Genomic DNA, 24124 nt, shown 5'->3' on the forward strand with positions numbered 1-24124 from the left:
ATCCATTTACTCACCAACAGTATAGATGAAGCGCAGTGGCTATTTTAGGCCCGCTTACAACCTTAGGATGGAGAAGCAGTGCATATAATGGTAACCAGGTGCACATGTCTTAACGAAATTTACCTAGCTTGTCTGCTGAAAGATCTTTATTTGCCTGCATAAACCCGTACGTTGTACATTTCTCGATATGTATAGCTCAGTATAGTCTTAGTCAGAAGTGTATAGACCATTTTATTTTGCATTCATCGGCGGCAATTTACTACAGATTCACCGATCAACGTCCAGTTGCAAAGTCAAAATTCTTTTGCAGAAATAATAATTTATTTCAAATAAATATCGCATATATATAATGGTTCATGTATAATGTACAAGCTGATTATTATAGAGTGCAGTGTAAAATTCACGATTTGACAGGAATGGAAACAATACCCGAGTTTATATCACTGTCCCCATACAGTCACTCGGCTAATGTTGTAATCAACACGCCATTTAAAACTACATGTACATGTAAAGACTATCAAATTACAAATGTTCTATTATAGTGAACTAAATACACTCAATATTTCTGTCGCCGACGCGTCTGTCTTTCAGGAACATCTTGTAGGAACGGAAGTTAATGTGTCAATTGCTTCCTTACAATTACTGCGAAAACCCTTTCACGTGACTAAGGTAAGCATTAACGGGTTGCAGAAGAGGCAGAAATGAGGCGTCCATAAGATTGCCGCAAAGAAAATGCCCATTTGATGTTCAGTGTCTCAAGAAATAGATGCACTCCGTGATGTAACGTGCTGGAGGTTTGGATCTTAACTTTGTTAACACTCCTCAGGCATTATGCCTTAACGGCACTGCCATTTGATTGTTTTCCGTTTAGTTGCTCGAGCTCTGTTTGGTTAGCATCCTCGGTGCTAATTTTCGGTGCCCTGAAAGAAGGACAAAACTATACCTTACCCGTACCGGTGAGATGTAGGCTTACATCTGCATCTATAAATGCATTTACGAACTACAGGCAAAGCCGAAAAACACGTCTACTACATGTATTAGTGCAAATTTGAGAATCCAATAAGGATATCGTTCATGTATTCTTGCTGTCAAGTCGTAAAATGAATTGTCACGTATTTCTACCTTCGCCAACAAAGCGCATTATCCTAAGCGCGTGTATCAGCTCAAAACTTTGGATTGACCCCAAGCGGCCTTTCGATCGTTTCTAAGATACATGTATACACTGCTCGCGCAAGGAGTGATTGAGTGTAGTTTAGTAACGATACAAATGCCTGCTATGGGAGGATGGAGATTGATGCCAAGGGCCGATTCAGGCTGTTGATACACAAGGCTTGGATATCACATCTCCCTATCGGTACTGCAAAGGCGCGGGCGGGAATATCTTAACTGAACAGATTCTCAACACTAGATATTTCACCAAAGGCCACACATGTATACCCGAATGCCTTTGCTTTCACCTACCTTCCAAGCAATAACGCATCCTCTATTGTTTCTGGCAGTGGTCGGCCAAGAGTCTCTGGTAAAGTGAAGCTGAAGATTCCGGCAAGAAGCCCAAAGGCTCCCAATATAATCAGAGGTAACGCCTTGGAAAAGGGGCCCACTATCAGCATGCCCTGAAAAAAACAAGGGGATTTTGTGTCAGACAAAACTAGTATCGAGAATGAGACTGCACGTCGCATCATTTTGGCTTGGTTTGGTTAGTTCTGGTTAGGCGAGTTCGAATTTTCTGACAATCATCGACTGAGCAATGCTAGGCCGAACAAGATGGACACTGATGACGGAAACAACCAGAGGAGGTTGGGTGATGATGACTCGGTATAACTGCAACCAGAGGGGAAAATGTGTTGACGAGGCATGGTTAACAGCGTGCATATGAAGTTAATCTACAATTAATGGCATTAACTGAACAAACTTAAGGTTGCTGCTAGCGTTTAAGGTATGATTTGACGCGCTGTACAAAGACTTACTAAATCTGTGATGTAGGGAGCTATCATGCTAGCTACCCTAGCAGCAGTGGACGTGATACCCAGTGTGACCACCCTCATACTCGTCGGGGTCATCTCCGCCGTCCAGATATACACAGAGGCAAAAGAAGCAGAAGCACCGAATTTTCCTATTGTCGAGAGCGTGGTGATCAACCAGGACAGTGCTGAAATTTCGAAACGTGTTGTGTAGTCTAGATGACCTATTATGGTTGATCACAAAATAAAATCTGAGCCTGCGAAGAGTATCGGGAGATTTCAATCAGTTGTGCTCTTATGGCGTGACGACTTCCGGTACTATTTGCTCAGTTTCGCCATTAATAGAGTTGGTCAATCAGTCTTCCCATCACCAGTCGTCATCTCATAGGAAATGCTTCGTTTGCTGAACGGAGCAATCGTCAACCTATGTATGGCGAGATCTCTCAATATGGTGCGTGGTTTACAAGGCATGCAGGGTCAACAATACGCTGATCCATCAAAAGGAGCAAACATCCGCCGAAACGGGAAAAGACTGAAGGAAGACTATCCGCTCATGCAGTTATAGAAGATACAATGGTTTACGGTTCTCGATCGCTTTTTACGATAACGTCAAGGGCTAAGAGATTTGTCACCATTATTATCAACCAAAATACTTTTTCCTAGGTGTTTCGACTTACATGATCCACCAAAAATTACAGGAAATATGGAGACAATGCACGCCGTTCCTCCAACGATCATAGCAAATGCATGTGTATACTTTCTGCCAAACTTCATTGGTGCGAACAGAGCGTAGATATAGGCGGGAATTTCAATGAGACCAGTCACGAGGTAGTTGATGTAGATGTCGCCAGAGAGGTTTCCGGAATTGAGGGAAAGACCGTAATAGGCAGCAGAGACAGCAGCCCTGAAAGTCAGAGATATGATGACATTTTGTAAGATTTGTAAAAAAAACATCATACTTTGCAGAAAGATATTTTTAGAAGAACTTAACGATATACGTAGGAGGCTCAAGACACTTGACCCATTAGCCTACTTGTGAAAACGTCCTGGACTAAGAGTCGTCAAGAAATACATGTAATTCACTTTTAAGGTATTCTCCCAGATCATCGATTCAATGCCAAACGGTTCAGTACCCGGCAGACGCACCGCTTGCCCGGAGAAATCAACTCTTATGTCAAACATATCACGAATTGGCTTTGTATGAGTAGGGAGAAGGATTCGTATGATAATCAGAAACATCAGGTTTGCTAAGTACATGTACATGTATATGACAGACGGACTCTACCTAAAGGAATAACGGGCAGAGGGTAACGACAACGAGGGGAATGTTCGACTTTACTTACCAGTTTATACTAAGACAAATCAATCTCACAGCGAGTGTCTTATTTTTCATGATAGTGCAGCAATTCACTGTTTTCTCTGGCACCACCTCTTGATCTTCTTTGTCCTTGGTTCCTTCAAAAAGCGGCCCAGCTGGCAGTGCGTCCGACTTGCCATTGAACTTGGCTACTTTACGGATGATGTCTTCTGCCTCTTTCCGCCGTCCGTTTGTGATCAGCCATCGAGGTGACTCTTCTATTAACCTACATATGAGAATAAAGTCAATCACTGATTCAGGCTCCTGCCTGGGGTTGGAAATTAAACCATAATGACAAGAAGGTACGTACTTATTCGATTCAAATAATGATACCAGCAATTACGGGCACGTTTGTTTTGGTTCTTTTATAAGAAATCGTGAGTATACTTACCACCAATATCCGAAGAAGAAGACACATGGCCCCGTGATGGCAAATGTTAGATGCCTCCAGTTTCGGATAAAATAGGCCAATGGCGTGACCAGACATACGCCAAAGGCAAAGAAGAAGTTTGAGGCCATTCCGGCAATCTGTCGCTTGGAGGAACCGACGAATTCCATCGCTAAAAGGAAATAGATACTGATGTGGTCAAAAATGCAGGCCATTGACAGCATGTGACGTCACACCATCTCTGCCGATAGAAAATACCTATTAAATTCACGATGAAGTGACCAGGTATTCAATATCACCAATAACAGTAACTTTTCAGGAGTTTGATATTTTTATTCGGTCTTGTCAGGGGAACATGTTTAAATGGTCTTTACTCAAAATACTCTATATTTTTGCGATTCTCGAAAATTTATCAAAATCTAAAATGCTTTGGCAGGTTTGGAAGTCTCTTTGAGTTCTTCTAATAAAAAATACATTCTTTGTAATTTTATTTTCGCGAGTCGTTATTATTCGCGAAATGAGCGAAAATAATATGACTAAAACTGTCGGTTTATAGTTCAATCTGACAATGTCTCATTGCACTTACCCCAGACGAAACCAGTTTGATAAAATGCTACACTAAAACATGATGAGAACCCCCTGAAAATCATTAGGGAGTAAATCTCGGGAGCGAATCCGCTGGCTAGCTTGGAGAGGCTCATCAGTAACAACGAGAAGCAGAATACCTTTTTCCTGCCGAATCTGCAATATAAAGTCAAACAGAAGGTACAATAACATTAGGTGTGAACTTTGATTTGTTTATGAAGGCCTATAATATGTCATCCTGAAGCTTTTTAGGCCAACACTCGACACTTACGATCGATGGGAGGAGGACACGACGTACTCTCGATTTTCGAGGATGATAATATGTATTTCAAGTTCAAAAGTTCATTTTGAGTCATACTGTATTTTTATATACTGCATGATATTACTGAGCCAATACGAATTATATCGTATTAAGTATAATCATATACATACAGTATATGTACATAAACCTTTGCATTTGATGTTTATGATAATGGATTGTATCCTGGTTACTAAATACTCTACATTAAAACTGCTGATGACGTTATGGTATTTTTTTATGTAGTTTGTTAATAATTTTATACGACGAAGTAATTCCAAAAACGACAGAGGCTTTAAAAAATACCGGTACCAGTACTATATACGCTGTATTCAATTACTTGCACCTTACTTTCGCCTATTATATAATCTTCGGACGAGAGGTATGATTTTAAGCAATATTTTGTTCTGTATGATATCCATGTGTGTATATGTATGAACATGTACCGAATGCTAATTCGTTGTACGAAAGCACAGGCGCGTGAGATATCAGAATCCATCGATCAAAAAATGGTTGTATGGATTTCGTACGTGCTAATCAATATTGATTGGAGGCTCAGTGATGATCCCATCGATCAATTGGTTCTGGTGTCTTCACATGCCTGTGATCAGAGCATCTGAACCTACCTGTCTGAGATTTGCCCTCCCACAATTCCGCCGAGTATCTTGAAGAACATAAACAACATGTTGGTAACCGATCGCAGGATCACCTTGTCACATACGATGTCGAACTACAAAAAGAAATAGAGGTTAAAATGTTCATATTCATCAAATATTGCGGTTTTTAACAGGAAATAAAACCCCTGACGCATTTTTCAATAAACTTTTATGCACAGGTACCATCCATGCCGACTCTCCTTTCAAGATGGATAAACTGAAAATATTCCTTGGTTAAGCATTCAGTATCGCGAAAAGAGTTATAACGGTGCCTCGGTGTACATATACTTCATGACTTGGGCCTTCGCGCGATTATGACTTGTCACAAAATCTGTCGTGCATCGCAGCGATTAAAATCGCTCGTTTGCACGGCGCTTAAGTGTAGAAAGTTCCTGACATACCTCACTGATAACGGACGGTGAGTAAAACGTATCATCGTAGACCCATTGGGAACATTTCTGCTGTAACAGGGAACCATTTTGTGCAGTATCGTACGTGGTACAAGATTCCCCCTCTGGGATGGACGCATTGATAAGCGCTTGGTGTGCATCGCCTTGAATCTCAAATGTGTCGTTAGCATAGCCGGGAACTGAGCACCTGCAAAGAGATTTGGTACACAAAGTTTAGTTTGGTAGGTCTTTCGAATGAAAAAAGCAAAAAAGTCATGTGCATGTCAGTGTCACCTGTCAGCTTCACCCCGAAGCCTCAAAAATCCTATCCTGAACCTCATCATCCTGAGATCATGCTTTTTTACTTCTTTTTTTATATACATAATATACGTATACACAAAAATTGACAGACGTATAGTACATTTATATTGGAAACCACTGGTATATGCCAGGATAGAACCTCATGGTTTTTACTCCCTTTAAACATAGCAGGGGTTGAGGAGATGCAAAAAACCTTGGTGATCCAGATGCACAAAACCTGAATCACAGATAGAAATCCGCACTTGTATGTGAACTTCTGGACACTTGCACATATCCGGATTCATTACTGCTAGCAGTCTTTCAACGAAAGCCTCTGATGCTGGCATGGTCAATGAGCTTAACAAATGGGGGGGGGGGGGGGGGTTCAATCGCAGCCCTTTAGCTCCGTTTTTTGGTGATATACATCCCTGGTTAACAAACCTGTGCTTTGGCATCCCTAAAATAATGACAAGGTCCATATTTAATGCTCCAGTACACGTAGTTGCAAAACAGAACAGTCCATAAAGGAATAGCTGGTATTTCCCAAAACTTCCCGGCTTAGTTGTATTATCCATGGCATCCTCAAAATCCATGGGTTTAGTGTCAGCTTCATCAGGAACGGACAGGTCATCACTGGAGGACATTTTTATATATCAATATAACAAGACTTATAGCCCTCCATCCCATGCCTGAGCGCACACCTCGGCCCTCCCATCTCATGTACACAAAATGTATTGTAAACTGTGTTCATCATACAAAGCCATTGAAACGAGGATGGATTTGGCTGTGCCAGCTGATAGGTTTACATTTTGTTATAAAAAGGTCAATAATTACTTGTATATGTAGTTGGCTATCACAATTATGAAATGACAACCTTTTGAAAAGAACGTACATGTACAGTCCTACCAGAAAGTAAATGTCCACCTTTTTTTAAAGTATCACAGAGATAAAATAAGATATTGAATGCGGTTTTCAGCAGAGTATGGTATATTTAGCTGGTCATATATCTGTTGTATTCGGATGCACCTAATTCCATCACTTCAATGTGTAACAAACATTTAAAAAAGGTCACTCATACATTGTGAAAAAGAACGAAAATAAAATAAAATGAAAAAGTTACTTTTTGGACATTTTAAAAATTACCTGTTACATAATGAAGAGACAGGATAAGCTGGGTCCAAATACAACAGATACATGACCAACTAATACCATTCTCTGCTGAAAACAAACTTATAACACTTGTATCTTATCTACGGCGTTTCCAACAATGTTTGTGGTACGAGAGTTAATGTCTGTAAAAAAGGACTATTTGCTCTTATTAAAAACCATCCAAGAAACCGGGCTTCAAAATCAGAAAAGAGTGAAGTATGTTTAGCACCCCGCCGAACAGACATGAGGCACGTGGCTGTTAGTACTGGGAGTATAGTCAATGATCCGATTTAGGACTGGTACTAGATCATTTCAATTATCCGGACTGGCTGCTCCAATGGGGATAAAAGGATATACGCTGGAAATTCGACTTACCGAAAGTTAGGTATCCCTAACATGAAGACCGTGTCCATAGCAAAGAAAGCCTCCATGATCGTTCCTAAGCCGAACAGTAAATAGAAGCCGGTGTGGTAGTGGCCCCAGGGGCCCACCCTCTCTAGACTTTCTTCAAGTTCCATGCTTCCTTGAGTTATTAGTTGATGTAGAGAACGGAATGGGAGATACCCCTATTGCCCATGGCAAATCAAGACTGTATCATAATGGTATGACAAACAACAGTTTATATACATGCAGGACAAGTCAGCAGGCCAGGGCATAGATTAAGGTTTAACATGTTTATCAATTGTTTATCAGTGTTTGAATTCATTATCAGTGATAAAATCCGTATGATACGACGTGAATAGGAATGGCCACGGTTTGTTTACATTTGACAGCCACGGCATGCCAATTGCGCAGTGTAAAAAATCAAGAGTGATTGTAACAGTAGTTTTCATCTTGGACAATGGACATCTTTACGCAAATTATATCCCCACAAACCAGAATCCTGCCAGCAAAAGAGGGGATCGTCTCATACAGTGGAACCTCCCTTAGCGGACACCTCTCTATTAAGGACACTAGTTTTGGTCACAAATTGGTTGTTTCCATTCAATTTGACCTCTCTCTTAAGGACACCTCCCTACTAAGGACAGCATTTGTTAGTCCCGTGGGTGTCCTTAAGAGAGAGGTTCTACTTGGATTGGCCTTGGATGTTATCCAATAGGTCACCTTGAACTACAGTACACGTACCCGGATTCGATACTTGAGAACATTCCTTGCCCGTATTTGTAGCAGCCTTTGTCGTGATCAGTTGTTATACTGCAGATTAACACTAGAGTTACATTGTACTTTCAAACTTTCTCTTCTTTATTCCGCAGAAATATGTATATAGGCTGTGTATCTATACCCGTATCATGGTCATAATAATATACTGGTGGCTGTGGGAGGAACCCTTCTGCATGGTACTTGTAGTTTAGTTAAACCTTATTTGGACAGACATTGCAGCTTTCCCTCGATTTCTCCGCGAGTCGGTTTGGGATGGACCAGGAAATAAAATTTCTTTCAAAATGTCCTTTCAGCGCACGAGGCTAATTTCTTGTGAATAGTTTATTTACGTGGCATTGTCAGTTTAACTACAGGTCATTGGTCATTGAACTGTTGATATGATAAGTGTATAGGGGTCAAAAGTGAGTAGGCCTAAACATTGAGTATGATGTGAAGTCCAGTTTCATTGGACCTTGCTCTAGATGACAAAGTCCATGATATCAAAACTGTGTTAGTGCATGGGCGAAATTCTAACTCTTTTCTTAAAGGCCCCGATAATAAAACCAGATAATATCTTGAATTAATTAATATGTTACCCTATCCGTTTGATAGAGTGAACAGGGGCCAACATCCTGGCACCATATTCCGCCTTTCGATTTGAATGACAAAGGATACTAGCGCTTTATTCCCCGAGGCTCTGAATATTTCGAAAAAAAAAAAAATATAATGGCTTAAAGGGAATTTCGCACAGCCAATACTTCGACATACTTTTTCCTTTTTCTCTGAAAGTGAAAATAAACCTTCTCATTTCCTGTTTTATTTATAAGTCCCGTGCAGATCAGTAAGCCAGATTTCAGCGACAAAAAAAACTTACCTGTATTCGGGGAGGCCCAGGATGAACACAGCATCAAGTGCCATCATGGCGTCAACACTCACTGTCACGGCGAAGATCAAAAAGATGTAGACCTGGTACCTGCCGAAAGCACCTGTATGTTCGATTGTTTCATCTAAATCCATTTCGGGTGGATCACCAAAGAGTAGATGAGGCAGAGTCTAAATTCAAATGATCTGTTGAATACAACTACCGGTGCTGTCGAGGTCGTGAACAGCATAATAATTTTTTATCTGCTGTAATTCTCAGACAGATGGAGTAGGACAACAATTTATCTCCTGTGTCCCAGATACATCAGGAAATCATATTGATTGAACATTGATGATGAAGACGAGTTCCACCAATAATTACATAGACCTATAGTTTGATTGACCTTCATGAACCTTTGCGTTGATAAATAAAGATGATGTGTCTGTCAATGTCGGTAAACAGAGCTTGGAGGAAGTAAGGGGGCACAGTTCGTAGCTGCTGACGCTTCTTATCGATATGATAAGCATCACCCATAAATTGCTCTCTTTGGAGTTCGAACTCTCATGACAAGGTTTTAACCTGGAGTATATAGGCCGATAGCCTGACTGCAGTTTGTTCAACGATCCAACATGAGATGGCGAGTGTGTATCTAAGCCATCACGCGAGAAGGAAGCTTGAGGTGAGTCCAGAATTAAGACTATGGTATTCCAGGATGTGTAAAGCGACGACGCCGAGCATGCTTCCCTCTTGGACTGGTGATCCAAATGCAGCTGCTAACGAACGACCTAAACCCTTATAAAAAGATTGCAGTCCAACCTAAACTCGGTAATCAGGCTCATGTTCCTCTCGCCTAAACGCTTCTATTGTCTGTGCTCATAAATCTATTATATTGCTCATCTGAGTGCAATATCGAGTGTCGCTGATCAATTTATCAGTATGGACTCGGTTGTTTTATAGCCAGGTCCACGATCAATACCTGGATAGCACGCTAGTGTAGTCAGGAATAGCTTCTCATCTCATGCCTGAACAGGGGACGGATGGACATGGAATAAGACTACCAATCGGGTTTAATGCAGGACAGCGACATTTTAGGATGACCGTATTCTGATCTGATTATTGGCAGATTCACCTGCAGGTTCATTCAACAAGACCTTCAACAAATCGTTCAGATTCTAACCCACGGAATTACATCTATATATATGATGCATGAAATAATTGACGCCATCATCACTTCTCTGGAGACGGTATCTAGAATTCATGTCGGATTAATAGGTTATGTTGTCAACAAAAATCATACCCGTTATTTACATCGGCAGCACGCCGGGATGATTCGATGGAACACGACCGACCAGCCAAACACCTGTGATTGATGGTCTCATTATCTCGATATCAAATTTTATCTACTCACCCCAGGCACAATTACCCGGACTAACCTTTAAACCGAGTTTCTCTGAATCCAGGGACCAATCGCTTTTCCAACTCCGCGGCAGTTACCTGTATTGTTCGTGTAACGTTTTGTTGACGATCGTTTCGGTGACTATTTTATGGCTGATGCAATTCTAGAATCGGACAGTCGATAGATGCCTCCAATTGCGGATGATGTCGAATAGTAAGAGTGAATCGCGATCAAGCACGAACCTGCATGTGCGTTTGAACTGGTTTGATACTATAGAGATCTGGATGTGAATAATCGAATAGTATAGTACCTTTTCGGGACCATCAACCATGCTATACTCTTTACAGTATTAAAATTGCGAAAGGACAGACTTTAAATTCTAAGATATAAAACATCCATTACCTGCAAATTCAAACAGTCTTTCGGTACCATTACTTCTTCAGTGACGATATCCATCAATATTATTAAGACCGTCCGTGTTAAGCTTTCGTCACTTTCACAGGAAAAGCCGTTGTAGGAAGTTCGTGAGGTGAATACTGAGGGCGTTACCGGAATTGCTGCTTTTGCTTTGAACCATAGAAAAAGCAATAACACGTGCAGCTGCATTGTGCTCGCTGCTTAATCTGCATTCCTCACGCTGACGAGTTTTCGAAAACAGACAAGTGTCACCATGCCTCATCAGAAGGACGAGCCAGAGATCGAATACCTCAGGACATACTGCTTAAGCAAAGGTGTGGCCGGCATCAAAGGCCTTGGAGCACTTTTCAGAGGACTTGACAAAGACTTCTCAAAGCATCTGAATTACCACGAGTTCTCTGGCGGACTAAAGCAGTTCGGTGTCGGATTCAACGAACAACAAATCCAGACTCTTTTTCGCATTTTTGACAAGGACCAGAATGGTTGCGTTGACTTTAGTGAATTTCTTCAGAAGCTCCGTCCACCGATGGCACAGAGTCGGATTAATGTGACAAACGAGGTCTTCTCGCATCTTGACCACACTGGAGATGGAAGGCTGATGGTCGATGACTTGAAAGGTAGGTTGAATTGCCATGGGGCGGGTGTAGGCCCACGTTTCACTTCATATAAAGAGCTCGTCTCAATTGAAGCTGCTGTGCAGAAGGGTGTGGTCAACTGCGTTCTTTTGCGTTTTACCAAGCGCGGGCAAAAACCACAATGAGGCTATTGGAAAATGCATTAGTGCAATGCTTCCCACAGGCTTCTTGGCAGTATAAACTTTTATTGTATTCATTCAAGGATGCAACCTCTGGTCTCCTGCTGAGAGAATGCTATCAGATCCTTTGGGATTTTAATGGTTTTGTGAACCTTCGTTCACTTCGACAAGTGCACCAAGTTCGTCGTTTTTCAAATTGAAAACATGCTTTTTCTGCCACTGTGATATCAGCGCTTCGGGATAAGTAAATCAGCAAGGAAGATACCGGTAACGGAAAGTATTCCAATTGGTTTAACAACATCCAAAAGAATTTCAATTGGAAGCCATTAATAGCAACAGAAACACTTCAATGGTAGCAATGAATAGCAACAGAAATTTGCTGTACCTATAACCTGAAAACGGGGCCTTGGCAATTAGAGGTAGGGTAACACTTTTTGGGATTCATGATTAAAAAGAATTTTGGTGGGTAGTTAAAGACCCTCACAGCGCCTAAAATTAACTGTATAGCCAACTCGAAAATTGGAAAGATTACACTTTGTCGATTAAGTTTTTAATTCATTAGTTGGGTAGAATTTCGTGTTTGTCGGAAGTTAATAAACAACACGGATATTTCTTCCTGCCCGCTGGGATAGGTTACTTGAGCTCAAAGTTATCGGCACAGGTGAAGCCAGAGACAGAAAAGTGTAACAAGCCGCCAGGGTCTGACTCTCGTTAGAAGAAGGCACGAAGGATGATTGATTTAGGGAAACAGGCGATGATCGGTTAGATTTATAGATTTCATTCGCTGATGTTGCGGATGACCTTGGCTTGGGAATGTGCACCTGTTGGTCATTAAGAAAACTAGCGAGCTTAGAGCTGCTGGCATAAAGCATCTTTAATGGGTTTTTACGCTGGGTACTGAATTGATCAGTCTCGGCTAATGCATTATACTTTCATTCTAGCAATGTTATGTACATAATTCATGTAGGCGATCATGATCAGGATTGTACTCCCACAGATCATTATCACTGAAGATGAATCCCTGGTGCTCATCTAGAAATGTTACTGAGGCCCATGTTAATAATATCTATCACGCTACCGCTTGATTGCCTTATCAGTAAAAGCTCATCCATCTCGTTGGTCGCCAAAAGCAACGTGGTAGAATTGCGCCACATTGTCTTATACATCTTGACTCTAGTGTTGAGAGTCACGTTATAAACAAATGTATTGATTATTATCCATCTGAATCCCACTCTAAGGTGTGTTGCATGGGAATATATTGATCATCCGAGTGCATTACTGAGATGTTTGTTCCTTCTGCTTGTTCTCCGTCCGGTTAACGGTGACATATGGCCCAAGAGAGCATTGATTCAAAATTGTAACATCTAGTAGTTAACGTATTCAAATCGTATATGTGAATACTACCAGGTTTGGATACGCAGGCGATATATTACTATGATTACCTGTGTCAGTGCAATAAATCAATCGTGGTTACCCGCTCCTTCAAATGAACAACCAACTGAACTGGTAATGTTATACATATTTTGTGAATACCCATCTATTCCTAATACAAAATTGCCTGGATGAGACAGGCTCCCATCCTCTCACAGTCGCACCTTACATCGAAACAGTGGACGACCGTTTATTAGCCGGCCGAACCTGCTTCTCCGCCAGGGTGTATAGCTAAGATGAGATATAACGTTGTATATGTACATGTATGTCGTTTACATGAAATGCTTGATCTCACCTAACGATTGTAAATGGTGAAGGGTTATCGTTCATTTCCACGATCTTGTCTATTTGGCTTGTAAGCCGGGGATAACTGTCCATTTAGCACGATAAGCAAGGGGTAACTGTTTGTTGTTTTACCTGTCTTACATTCACATTCCCAACCAGGATATGTAAACCTTCATCAGGTTACCTTCGGAAGTCTTTCGCATCGTGGTTTCAATCATTTTTTCCAAAACGCAGTTTTGCAAACACCTAAGTTTTCACTTCGGGTGGATTTTTAGTCGAGGTTAACCATAACATCCAAATTGGCGATGTCGGTTTTCCCTCTTTGATGATAAATACCAAGTTTGGAATCAATTTTCGCACGTTGCTTTTAATTTCAACGTGGTTCTTTCTGTGATGGGTCTTTCAACGGTTCAAGTTCCCTCAACGGGTTCAACGCATAAAAATTTAATCACATTTGTATCCGGTAAACACTTTGTGTCGTTGAGCTGAGTAGGCTACTGATGTACCCATCCGCTGATGAGACAATGAAGGATGATGATGATACGTTGTATCGTTAAATTGTTCGAGAGTCTTTGGTATCGTGTAACAAAAAGAAAACTGAAGTCAATGTAAATCGTCGTGACATATTATTGCGAGCACTCTGTGGTAAAGTATAAGTTATGGTTGCAGGCTAGTGAAAGGAAACCATATCCGTGTTCCGTAGGCATCCAGCTTTCTGATATAATGGGCTGGATTAGTAGCAGCACGAGGAGGCTTTCTTTAAAAGCTTTCATATGAATGCAGATCAAGGTATTTAATGAGTATTGATCTCCTATTGATGGTCTGTTTTTGTTGCTGACTTGTATCACGTATCTGCATAGCCTATTTTCATTAAGGGTCTCTGATCAGATATGCAGAAGAATGCAATGTCCAAGGCACAGCTCCTTAAAGTTTCAGTCAATCCCAAATCGAAAAAATCTAACATATATGGCCTAGCACTACAAAACAGATAGCTGTTTCTGCAAGTACATTTGTATAATGGATTCAAGCATTTACTGACTTAGACCTAGATAAAATGTACACAGTGTTTTATAATCGCATTGTCATAGTCCCCATTGAAACATTGAAAAATATTTGCACGCAATTAGTTATGCAAGAACGATATCGCACTGGTGCATGGGTGATGCGCTCGCGAAGCTGACAATCGAAATGACGCCATGCACCATCTGATCAATGCGTTGCATACAAACGGTCAAGAATACTTCAGTGCGTTTGAAAAGACTTATCGCTGGCTCACGAGATTAGAATATTGTGTTTTGTCATTTTTTATGGGTGATAATCCAAAACCGTGACATGGCAACGCGAACAAATAAAAGGTAGCGGCCGATTTCCCGATGATTGGGCAATTTAGGATGATGCATATTTACTGAGCAAACTGTTGGCCGTCAAACACTAAACCCCTACCATGCAATTTCTGGATAAGCTAACAAATATGACGATACGCAGCTATCATCATGATAACGGTTTTTTTTAAGTGTATATCTTATACAGTCGCTATACCAAACACGCTGCCAGCCGAGGCTATATCATGACCACGCCTGGTCTGGTAGCCATGGAGAAGACGGGAGTTGAATGCCGGAGTAATTGGAATTTGACGGCGATAGATTTCCACAACCACGCATCAGGCTCGTACTGTGGCAATGAATCCATCTGAAATATGCATAAAATTTTGGAATGGTAGTTATATGAGCTGCATGCGTACATGTACATGACCAGAATGACGGGTGCCGCCGTCATTGGCCGTGGTGTAAGGCAAGGCCGGGGGGGGGGGGGTATAGGCAGGCGCCTGCAGGGGACTATAGGCAGTGGCTAGGGGAAATTGGTGATCTTCGGGTGACTAAATGCACTGTTGAGTCTCGTTTGATTCATCGATAAATGCATTCCTTGAACAAACGTGAATAGTTTCGAAGTACTATTAAGGTAAGAGAGACCCTTATCGACGACTCTGTATTATGTAATCAGACGTATACACCACTCTTGCCGTAGTCTCCCTTTAACATGGTATAATGGTTTTGAGCAGTGACAAAGTTGGCAAGGGTTGAGTGGGGGAATTATCTCGAAGAAATAGAAGAAGATGTTACAGCTGTTTATTCTGGTATACAATCTGGTCTGGAAACTAAATAACACTTGTAGTTGTTCACTTCGGCTGTATGTCTTCAAGCGATTCGCTATACAATCAGCAGCCGCCTTTCCTTCTTCGCCGAAGGTTCAATAACTTTCCTTTTTGGTTAAGTGACGTCCAGGACTAACCATCCATATTTGCTAGCACGGGTCTTGGGATATTCGCACCGGAACTATTTGTCAAACAACCCCAAACAAAATGAAATAGTGGAGGAAGTCAAAGGAATGCTAACACTAGGAAGTGTTGTAAGCTGATACAAGAGGAAGGCCCTACACCTTGGTTATTTCTGCCAGATACACTTTCACAATGAGCAGATGAGTTATGAAGGCCCGGGTAGCCTGCAGTCAAGCACAGGTATGCAAGGTGGGCTGAAGGCAAGCTGGGTCATACGCCTAAATATGCAGGTGGATTGAAGCAGAGCTGTGGAAATCATGTTATATGGCGTGGCTAGTTGTATTGAAGATGCCCATTGCTTTGAGGGGAAAAAGCCCTAAACCCCGACGTCAAAATACGCGGCACCACGTTAGTTTTGACACGACAACAAAATCCTCCTTATCGGGATTTCCGGGCATCTAGTCATGATAAGGTATCATGTTGAGCGCTTATATTTTGAGGATCACTGCAGTTAATGGCCTTTGTGGCGTCAATGTGACTTTTACTACGAACCATCAATGGTATACATATTCAGTATTCATACACGAATGTACAGCGTTCATCTCCCATTTGTGATTCATCTGCAATTCCATGGAACAGCGTTATGCGGGTCTAATATGTTTTACGCCACATTTAATGAGAATTATTTTGCTTTTCGCTCTAGTCTAATAATCGGCGATAATGTGAGTCATATAGCTATTAAAGGGGCGCTATAGGCAATAGGAGCTTGAGAGTCAAATTGGTCGAGGTCAGGTGACCAATATAGGGAGATAAGTCTATTCCTCGTACAAGCGTGAATAGTTTCGATAAACTTAGAGAGGTCCCTTTTAGCGACCTCATGTAACTTTAATCTGGCCTCAAGTGGTCCCTCAGTGCCAACAGACTCCCTTTAACGCTCATCTCACCCGGCCAAACAGTGGCAGGGATGGCAGCTTCCTGCCACCAGACCACATCGTTGGCTAGACCGCATGATGATGCTTTTTATATAGACGGTTGCTGGCAAATCCAGGAACTGTCGGATACGCCAGGGGAATGAACGGATGATAAGCCGAAGACATAGAAGCACCCTGCTAGTCACTTCGTTGCAATTATCATCATCACCCAACACCAATCACCTAAAATACTAGTAACTCGCTGTCATCCTTGCTCTCATTCCAGGCGAATTCCGTAAACATGTGAGACGACATCCCAAGTTTCTCGCGGAGGAATGGACGGAGGAGCAGGTATTGGTGAGCTTCCTCAACACGTTCGACACCCCCGAGGACATCGACGGCATAGTGACTCGGGACGAATTCCTGGCTTACTACTCTGGAGTCAGCTCGACCATTGAGGAAGATTGCTATTTCGACCTCATGATGAGGTCTTGTTGGGGACTGAAATAGTGCAGAGCAGACATTAGTTGAACTCGCTCATTGTCCAATATTAGACCAACCCGCCGTCCTGGTGTAACGTTTTTGAGTGTTTCCGTTTCCGAGTGTGTGTTTGGGAACGCTTAAAGATCCCAATTGAAAATTCATGGTCTCTTCAGCTACCCGATAGAAACATTGGGAACAACCACAGACTAGTAGTGCGAGCTCGAGTGTATCTGAGTGTGAGTATTTTTCCAATAGATCAAGTCTCAAATGGTTGTTGTTGGGGTATTGGTCGCCTTATTCCGTAGACAGGGAAACATAGGAGAGCACTGAAGTATTGGAAACACTGACAAATGTTACACCGGTCCGCAGTCCAGCGATATCATGCATTTAACTATACTCATTTCCATCCAACTTTCTATCCGGCAGCGAAGGCAGTAGCGTTTTTACTTGGAAATTATATGTCCAGACATTTTTATCGTTTTGTAACAGACTCTTGATATACGATCTGTTCTCTGTTCTGTTCAGTTGCTAATAAGAAGACCAATCTGACCAGTCAAGTCGTCATTCTTCATCCTCGGATATTGCCGTAATTAATATTTTGCATTCGCGCAATACTGATCAATGACAGATTGTATTGTGAACCAGCTGTCACCTGCTCTTATATGTAAAAGCAATAAAATGAGAATTCCAGATTGTAGTTCCATGGTGTTGTGACAGAAGAGTGCTTAGGTTTCTGAACCGACGCCCATGGTCGAGTAGTGAGGGCAATGATGGGACATCAACTCTCACTTCGCTCTTTAATGGGACTACCGTTGCTTAATCAATTTGTGTTCCGGGCTTGTATGCTACGATGATATAGGTCGATATGTGGTGGTAGGCCGATACCTAATGACTCACCGTCAAGTAAAAAATAGCTACAAGAACTCTGGGGAACTGAATGTCCTCATAGCAAGATCACTACCATAAGCTCGGCGACTCATTAGCAGTGCTCATTAAGCCATCACCGAACACAAGCCTGAGACCAATTTTGTTGGAGGTCTGGATATCCCATCACATCGACGTCTAGAGGATTTTACAGCCGGAAAACTATCCAGATCTTGCTCGCGCGATAGCTAATGGTCAGATCACGAGAGGAGAGAGACAACGTGCAATTTTCTCCCACGGGGAACAATAGTGGCAACAGGTCAGGGGCGTAACGAGGATGTCCGCATCATCTTTCATTTCATGGGAAGTTCTACAATTTTATGCTTTCACGCATATGAGAGGTAATGTAGTCCGACTCGCACCACATGAAGAACATCCTAGTCACACAGCGGAAGACGTTTAGTCACAATCTGCCAGGACAACTGACAAAGACGTCGCGGGTAGTCCCAGGCCTGTCATAGGAACAGATGTGTCAAACATTTCCCTTGTGCAAGCTGACAGAAGTGGGCAGATCGATATTGGCGAATGGACTATTGAATGAGTGCATCACTTCCTGCACCGTTTAGGCTGTCCAAAGACAATGTTCTGATAGAATAGTGTAGTCCTCTCAGTAATGTGGATTGCAAACAGTTCTCCACACCTCTTCACATGGATCGCTGGATCGTCTCGTCGATAACTCTTGCAGATTATGAAGTTGTGCCAAAAGAGGTCCAAGACCACGTCAGTAGGCACACGAATGGTCCTGCCGATGTGGTGGACAAGGTCGAGATAATTCAATTGCACAACCAAAACTTGAGAAAATCTTTGCTTTATTCACTGAATAACAAAATCTGAAGTACATTGTGGGTACATGTAATCCAAATACACTGCCATCACCACTCTTACCCTTTTTGCAAATTCTGGACAGAAAGAACGACAGGTTTTACAGTTTCTTATTATTCAAATCTTGTGCTATGTATCACATCTGTTAGCCAATAGTTTTTTGAGTATCATGTCGACAATTCAGGAAGACAAGCTGTCTTAGTACGGCATTTTATGCCAATTCAGTACACTACAATACCAATATCAGTCAAGTATCTGGAAGTACATCCGATTCACATAAAGACAAAGGACAATCATGCACAATCTCTTTCGTAATATACACTCAACTCCAGTGGACATGGTCTTTTAAATACTTTGGATCTATCCTATGAAGATTACGATGCAGTCTTAAACACCAGATCTGGGTACTCCGTCACAAACTGTCATACGGTGGCGCAGGTCAGCAGAACCTCCTCCCAATTAAAGACACCCTTGGCAAATGCTATCTATAAAAGAGAGGTGTCCTGACCACAGAGGTCAAGTCATATTGAACAGAAACAGCCAACTCTGGACTAAAGTTAGTGTCCTATATAGGGAGAGTGTCCTGCTAACAGAGGGGTCCACCAAGGGAGCTTCAACTGTAGGTTCTGGTTGCCAGCAAATGATCTAAAGTCAGGTCCCATTACTGGACACTGAGTGTCTTCATGAAATCCGTCAAAGAATCACAGTACTTAGATGTCCGATGTTTATGTTTGACAGAGTCAATTTCTGTACTCAGAAGTGCAGGCTTGATCTTGGCAGCTTCTTTCAGGACATCTGCAATGGAAGATAATCATGAAGTTCAGAGAAGGTATCTAATGTTTACTCATCCAAGTTATCAGGCGCAGACAGGATTTTCAGAGAGGGGGTCATTTTCCAGAATAACCCAGTCAATTCATGGTCAATTTTGAAAAGAATGGGCTTTTGCGAGCAACTTTCTTTCCCCGAAGGCAAGGTATGTTGTTATCTTTTTGATGAAATGGCACTGGCAAATGAAAAGTACATGTCCTTGCGGATAATAGCGACCTCAGCAATCATGACAGGTCTTACCTAGTATAGACTCTTGAATCTTTGGATCAGGATCATCTAAATGCACTAATAGTCCTTTGTAAATAGCTTCCAGGTGAGCAGAATATAGACCGACATCAAAACCAGTGTCAAAACACTGGAAATAGGCCGTAAATGTCTTAGACACTGCTACGCGAATGTCATCACTGCTGTCATCTAGTCGCTTCAGGAGCTCTGGGTAGAGATTGTGCAGGCGGTGTTGGTCAATAGCTGTTCCTACAGCGTTGAAGATTCTTGTGAGGACTCGGCAGGCAACGAGGCGAGTACTCTTGTTATCGTCATCCATGAGGGTTAGGAGCTGGGTGACCAGTTCAGGCAGGATAGTAATCAGCTGAAACAATGACAACACAATTTCAGTGAAATAATAATTTCGGACAACTGTTATTGAGAAGAAATTAGAGACAAAGTCACAATCAACGTATCTTATTGAGGACAATATGACCAGGTTCCAAGGAGAGATTGAGCTGCCATCTACAGATAAATCGACGAACTGATGATCAAAGGAAATTATCGTCTTTCAATTGATTTGCTGAAGTGGAATATGACATACCTTTTCCTTATCCAGAACTCCACTCTGAAGAATGGCCCAAAGACAGGAAATGGCCGTTGTGCGGATTGCACCAGCAACTCTGCCCGCATGCCACACACAATTTGGCAGGATCATGTCCCGCACGACAACAACGGCAAAGTCAGCAAACCTATTCTGGGAATCAACAGACTGTGGTGCGTTCATGATGAGGCGGGATAATAAGGAGAAGAACTTCAACCTGACTTCTGCGTCTTTTTCCGTCTTTAGGTTGGCAGTGAACATTGGAACGATGATATCAAGTAGCTCTCCAACAACAGGACCTGGAAATAAGTAATCACAGTTTACCGGTAACAAGCTCCAGGTAATTGTAGGGTAATATCACATCTTATTTACCCAATGCCGAGTTCTATCAGCACGATTTCCAGTTCAATCTGTAATTTGCCATGGACCCAAGTTGAGAGGAGTTATTTCCATTTCAGAAGGGAATGACACTCATGGAAAATGGTTTATAATGGCCAATGACAAAATTCAGCGCTGCCAGTAATTGAGGACAGATAAATCAGTCACTTTCAGAACAATTTCACATCCCCTGTTCTTACCAGAGTCAATTAGGAGAGCATCAAAGATCTGTCTGTCAATGGAATGGATGTTCCACATGGGATAGTCATCAGACCATCGTTCTAGTAAGGTTTTAGCATGGAGGGCATAGAGGTTTTGGACTTCAGATAAACCTTGGACGACAGCCAGCTTCTGAAGACTTGCATGGGCCTTTAAAAAAAGAACAAAATGTACATGTAATAGATTGAATTAAAACATGGACCATTGTATGATGTCCTAGTTTCTGCAGCATTTTTAGACTTAATCTTCTGTCTAAACTTTCTTCACTGCAGTATTTAAGTGTTTTCTTCATTGTTAAGTACAAACTATTCTACAGATTGACTTGAAACAACAAAACAATGCTTTATTTTGGGCAAAATTCGACTGTGCCAGTGAGGGTTCAGAGTTTTGATACAAGTGTTCTTACCCTTTCCTTGATCACATCGCCAGCTTGGAGAGCAAGGACAGTGATGAGAACGGTGAACAGCTGCATGCTCTCAGGCTTACACATCTCACCAGCAATGGTTGTAAGAGAATCTACACAGTCTATCAGCTGGAGTTGGACATTCGCCTGAAACAGAAAATGTCAAATGAAGATAGAAAGTAGGACGCTTTGATATCAGGGAGGTTTTATCAGATACAGGGATCTACATTGTATACGTGTGTAGATTACATACTTATGCCCCATGACTCAATAGCATTTGGTTTCTTCAATCATATCTGTGAAATTACACAATGAAAAGTGAGTTACCTTAGTGAATGTGAGTTACACATTTGCATCAATCAACGAAAAACATTGTTCACTAACCTGGTTTGTCTGACTAACATCTGGAACGGAAATGGTAGCAGCAATAACTTGAATGAAAGGCTGGATCTTTGCTTTCTGGCATCCCTTTATGATTGCTGCCAGCACCATCAACGTGTTGTAGTTTTGGTGAGTTTTGACAGCCGGCAGCACAAGTTTACACCAGACTTCAGGCTCTACAAAATAACCGACTAACTCAGCAGCTTTGACAGTCTAAAAAAGATATAAGACAGAAAATTAACAGAACGAAATTGCAGTTGGCAATGATATGTGTCTTTAAAAGTATTCAGAAAGAGGTAAACACATAGACATTTCTCTTCAGCGCAGTACCTACATGTAGTAACAATCAACCCCAGGGCCATCACACTTTACCTCAACATGACCATTTTCTAAATTTGATGACTGTAATCTAAAGGCCCTTACATTCATGACAACCTCTTTCTCTTCATCACCACATCCTTTGTACAGGCCATTCAGCAGGACCTCCATGTGCTGAGTCACATAATCCTCATTGTTTAGGACAAGATGATATAATAGGGCTGAACACTTGATTCTTGTCCCCACAACCCAGTCGCTCAGATCTCTCACTAGGGCTGGAAGGATTTTTGAGATGTTTCTGAACATCAGCGTGCGGCAACCAAGGTTTGGTCTTTCAACTAAAATAAAAGAAATATACTGCTAGCTATGGTGTCAGGCATACAAAACTCAAATTCAATAGCACTTTTTACAAGGAGGGCTACATAAAGTTTAATTGTAATTGGCTTCAGTATGTACACATAGATGATTGGATTATCAAAACATCTCTAATCTCAGGTGAGGAGCCACATATCATTAGTCTCACCTCCGGCAGGGTAATGTTCTGGGTCTGCTCTGATGAAGTCCAACTTCTCTTTCAAATCTTCCTCATTCTCATGTTCAAATCTTATTCCTGAAATCAAGAAAAAAATCTAGTGACATGTTAACTGTCTTAACTTTATCTTTGGTTTTATAACTGCAATTTTGATATCTCACCTTGAGTAGTTTCAGATTTTAAATGACAATAAACTGATCTGATCTGAAATATACCAATCAACTCCATGCCCAAATTCATATGATGATGATAATGTCAAGAGAGTCTTCAGTATAGGTGTGTCCTCCACTCTACCTGTTCATCTATATAGTGATAAACTGAACTCACCAATATCATGCCATAATGCATCAGCGAGTTGCTGAATCTCTGGCAACTCGTCAGACATGCTGGTCAAGAGAAGTGGAATCAATTTGTGCCAAAAAGAGTACCGATCGGGAAGCTCCAGCAGCCAATTTCCAACCACGGTGGTGACAGCCTTCCGCACCATTGGAGCCTGATCAAAAAGGCGCTGGGCAAGATGTGACACAACATCATCAACTGACTTCCCATTCCCATATTGGATAACAGAACCTAGAGAAAGGAAAGACATTTAGTAATTATAGCCACAAAATAATGAAAATTTATACACTAAATTAACAACTAAAATAGGCCATTGCTAGCTCAGGGCTTCAAATTGTAGCACTAGATTGATACGTCAATGACATTCTATAAACAAACAATTGTTAAATGACAAGTAGTAAGTAGGCCTACTTGAGAAAACTTTGACAACTAAAAGAGAAATGTAGAAACTATCTTACCAATTGTTTCAATTACACATGAGCGCACTCTTGAGTGTTGATGGGATAATGTCTGTAGCAATGGTTTGATAAGCGACTCCGACTGCATATGAAAGTGCTCTGGAACCAGTTTTGCCACCACAGCAGCACATTTACAGCTCTCCTTCTTTACCTCTGGATACGGGTCAACAATTGTCCGCTGCAATATTTTCATCATGTCATCCAAATAAACACTATTGTTTTTCCCAGCAAAGCCAATGATCAAGCCCAAAAGCCGGACAAGATCTAAACGTATTTCTTCAGATGCTTCAATGATTTCTTGTTGCCCAAGTCTCTGAACAAGAAGGGGAACAATGTAGGGTAACGAATCGACGGGCTGAGGAATATTTTGAAGGAAATCCGAGACAAGTGCACAGGAAAGTTCTCGATTCTTTTCGACAGGATCGGACATGCATTTCAACAAGGGTTTTAGAATTTGTTGAAAAACCTCTTGTAAAATCTCTTTGCTGGGCTTTGGATTTAGCCCTAGGGTTTCTTTACGTATTCCCTCGATAGCACGTTTCCTAGTTGAACGATTATCTTCACTTAAACAGTTGATATGCCGGGCATTTGATTGCAAAATTGCCTCCACCGTGGTATTCATGCCGTCCGCCATCTTGTTGACGCTCGCAACGCCTCGTTTTGGATTCACATATGGA

General features: G+C 41.6%; 3 protein-coding genes across 5 annotated transcripts; 1 reads left to right on the forward strand and 2 right to left on the reverse strand.

The window, feature by feature from the left end:
• Window positions 1-92: 92 nt before the first annotated feature.
• On the reverse strand, window positions 93-9273 carry LOC135492899 (organic cation transporter protein-like). Of its 3 annotated transcripts, none has more exons than XM_064779612.1 (10): window positions 6376-6593; window positions 5647-5842; window positions 5216-5319; window positions 4293-4447; window positions 3710-3878; window positions 3305-3544; window positions 2639-2865; window positions 1968-2149; window positions 1462-1613; window positions 93-920 (listed from the first exon to the last, which is right to left on the reverse strand). In XM_064779612.1, exons 1-10 carry the CDS (start codon window positions 6576-6578, stop codon window positions 830-832), a joined length of 1719 nt encoding a protein of 572 aa, XP_064635682.1. In that variant the 5' UTR covers window positions 6579-6593; the 3' UTR covers window positions 93-829. The 3 variants fall into 3 exon arrangements, with proteins under 3 accessions (XP_064635682.1, XP_064635698.1, XP_064635691.1); XM_064779628.1 differs by lacking the exon at window positions 6376-6593 and adding an exon at window positions 9098-9273 and having other exon boundaries at window positions 146-920; XM_064779621.1 differs by lacking the exon at window positions 6376-6593 and adding an exon at window positions 7459-7684 and having other exon boundaries at window positions 155-920.
• A 315-nt stretch (window positions 9274-9588) lies between these two features.
• On the forward strand, window positions 9589-17727 carry LOC135492924 (calcyphosin-like protein). The gene is made up of 2 exons (XM_064779666.1): window positions 9589-11515; window positions 16841-17727. The coding sequence occupies exons 1-2, from the start codon at window positions 11152-11154 to the stop codon at window positions 17062-17064; spliced, it is 588 nt and encodes a 195-aa protein (XP_064635736.1). The 5' UTR covers window positions 9589-11151; the 3' UTR covers window positions 17065-17727.
• A 1026-nt stretch (window positions 17728-18753) lies between these two features.
• Window positions 18754-24104, reverse strand: LOC135492930 (dynein axonemal assembly factor 5-like). The gene is made up of 10 exons (XM_064779679.1): window positions 23448-24104; window positions 22978-23220; window positions 22642-22728; window positions 22224-22456; window positions 21804-22013; window positions 21423-21566; window positions 20998-21166; window positions 20420-20718; window positions 19852-20200; window positions 18754-19578 (listed from the first exon to the last, which is right to left on the reverse strand). The coding sequence occupies exons 1-10, from the start codon at window positions 24079-24081 to the stop codon at window positions 19445-19447; spliced, it is 2502 nt and encodes an 833-aa protein (XP_064635749.1). The 5' UTR covers window positions 24082-24104; the 3' UTR covers window positions 18754-19444.
• Window positions 24105-24124: the final 20 nt, after the last annotated feature.

The sequence above is a fragment of the Lineus longissimus genome, chromosome 1 (genome assembly GCF_910592395.1).
Source record: "Lineus longissimus chromosome 1, tnLinLong1.2, whole genome shotgun sequence".
In the NCBI taxonomy this organism is placed as follows: Eukaryota; Metazoa; Nemertea; class Pilidiophora; order Heteronemertea; family Lineidae; genus Lineus; species Lineus longissimus.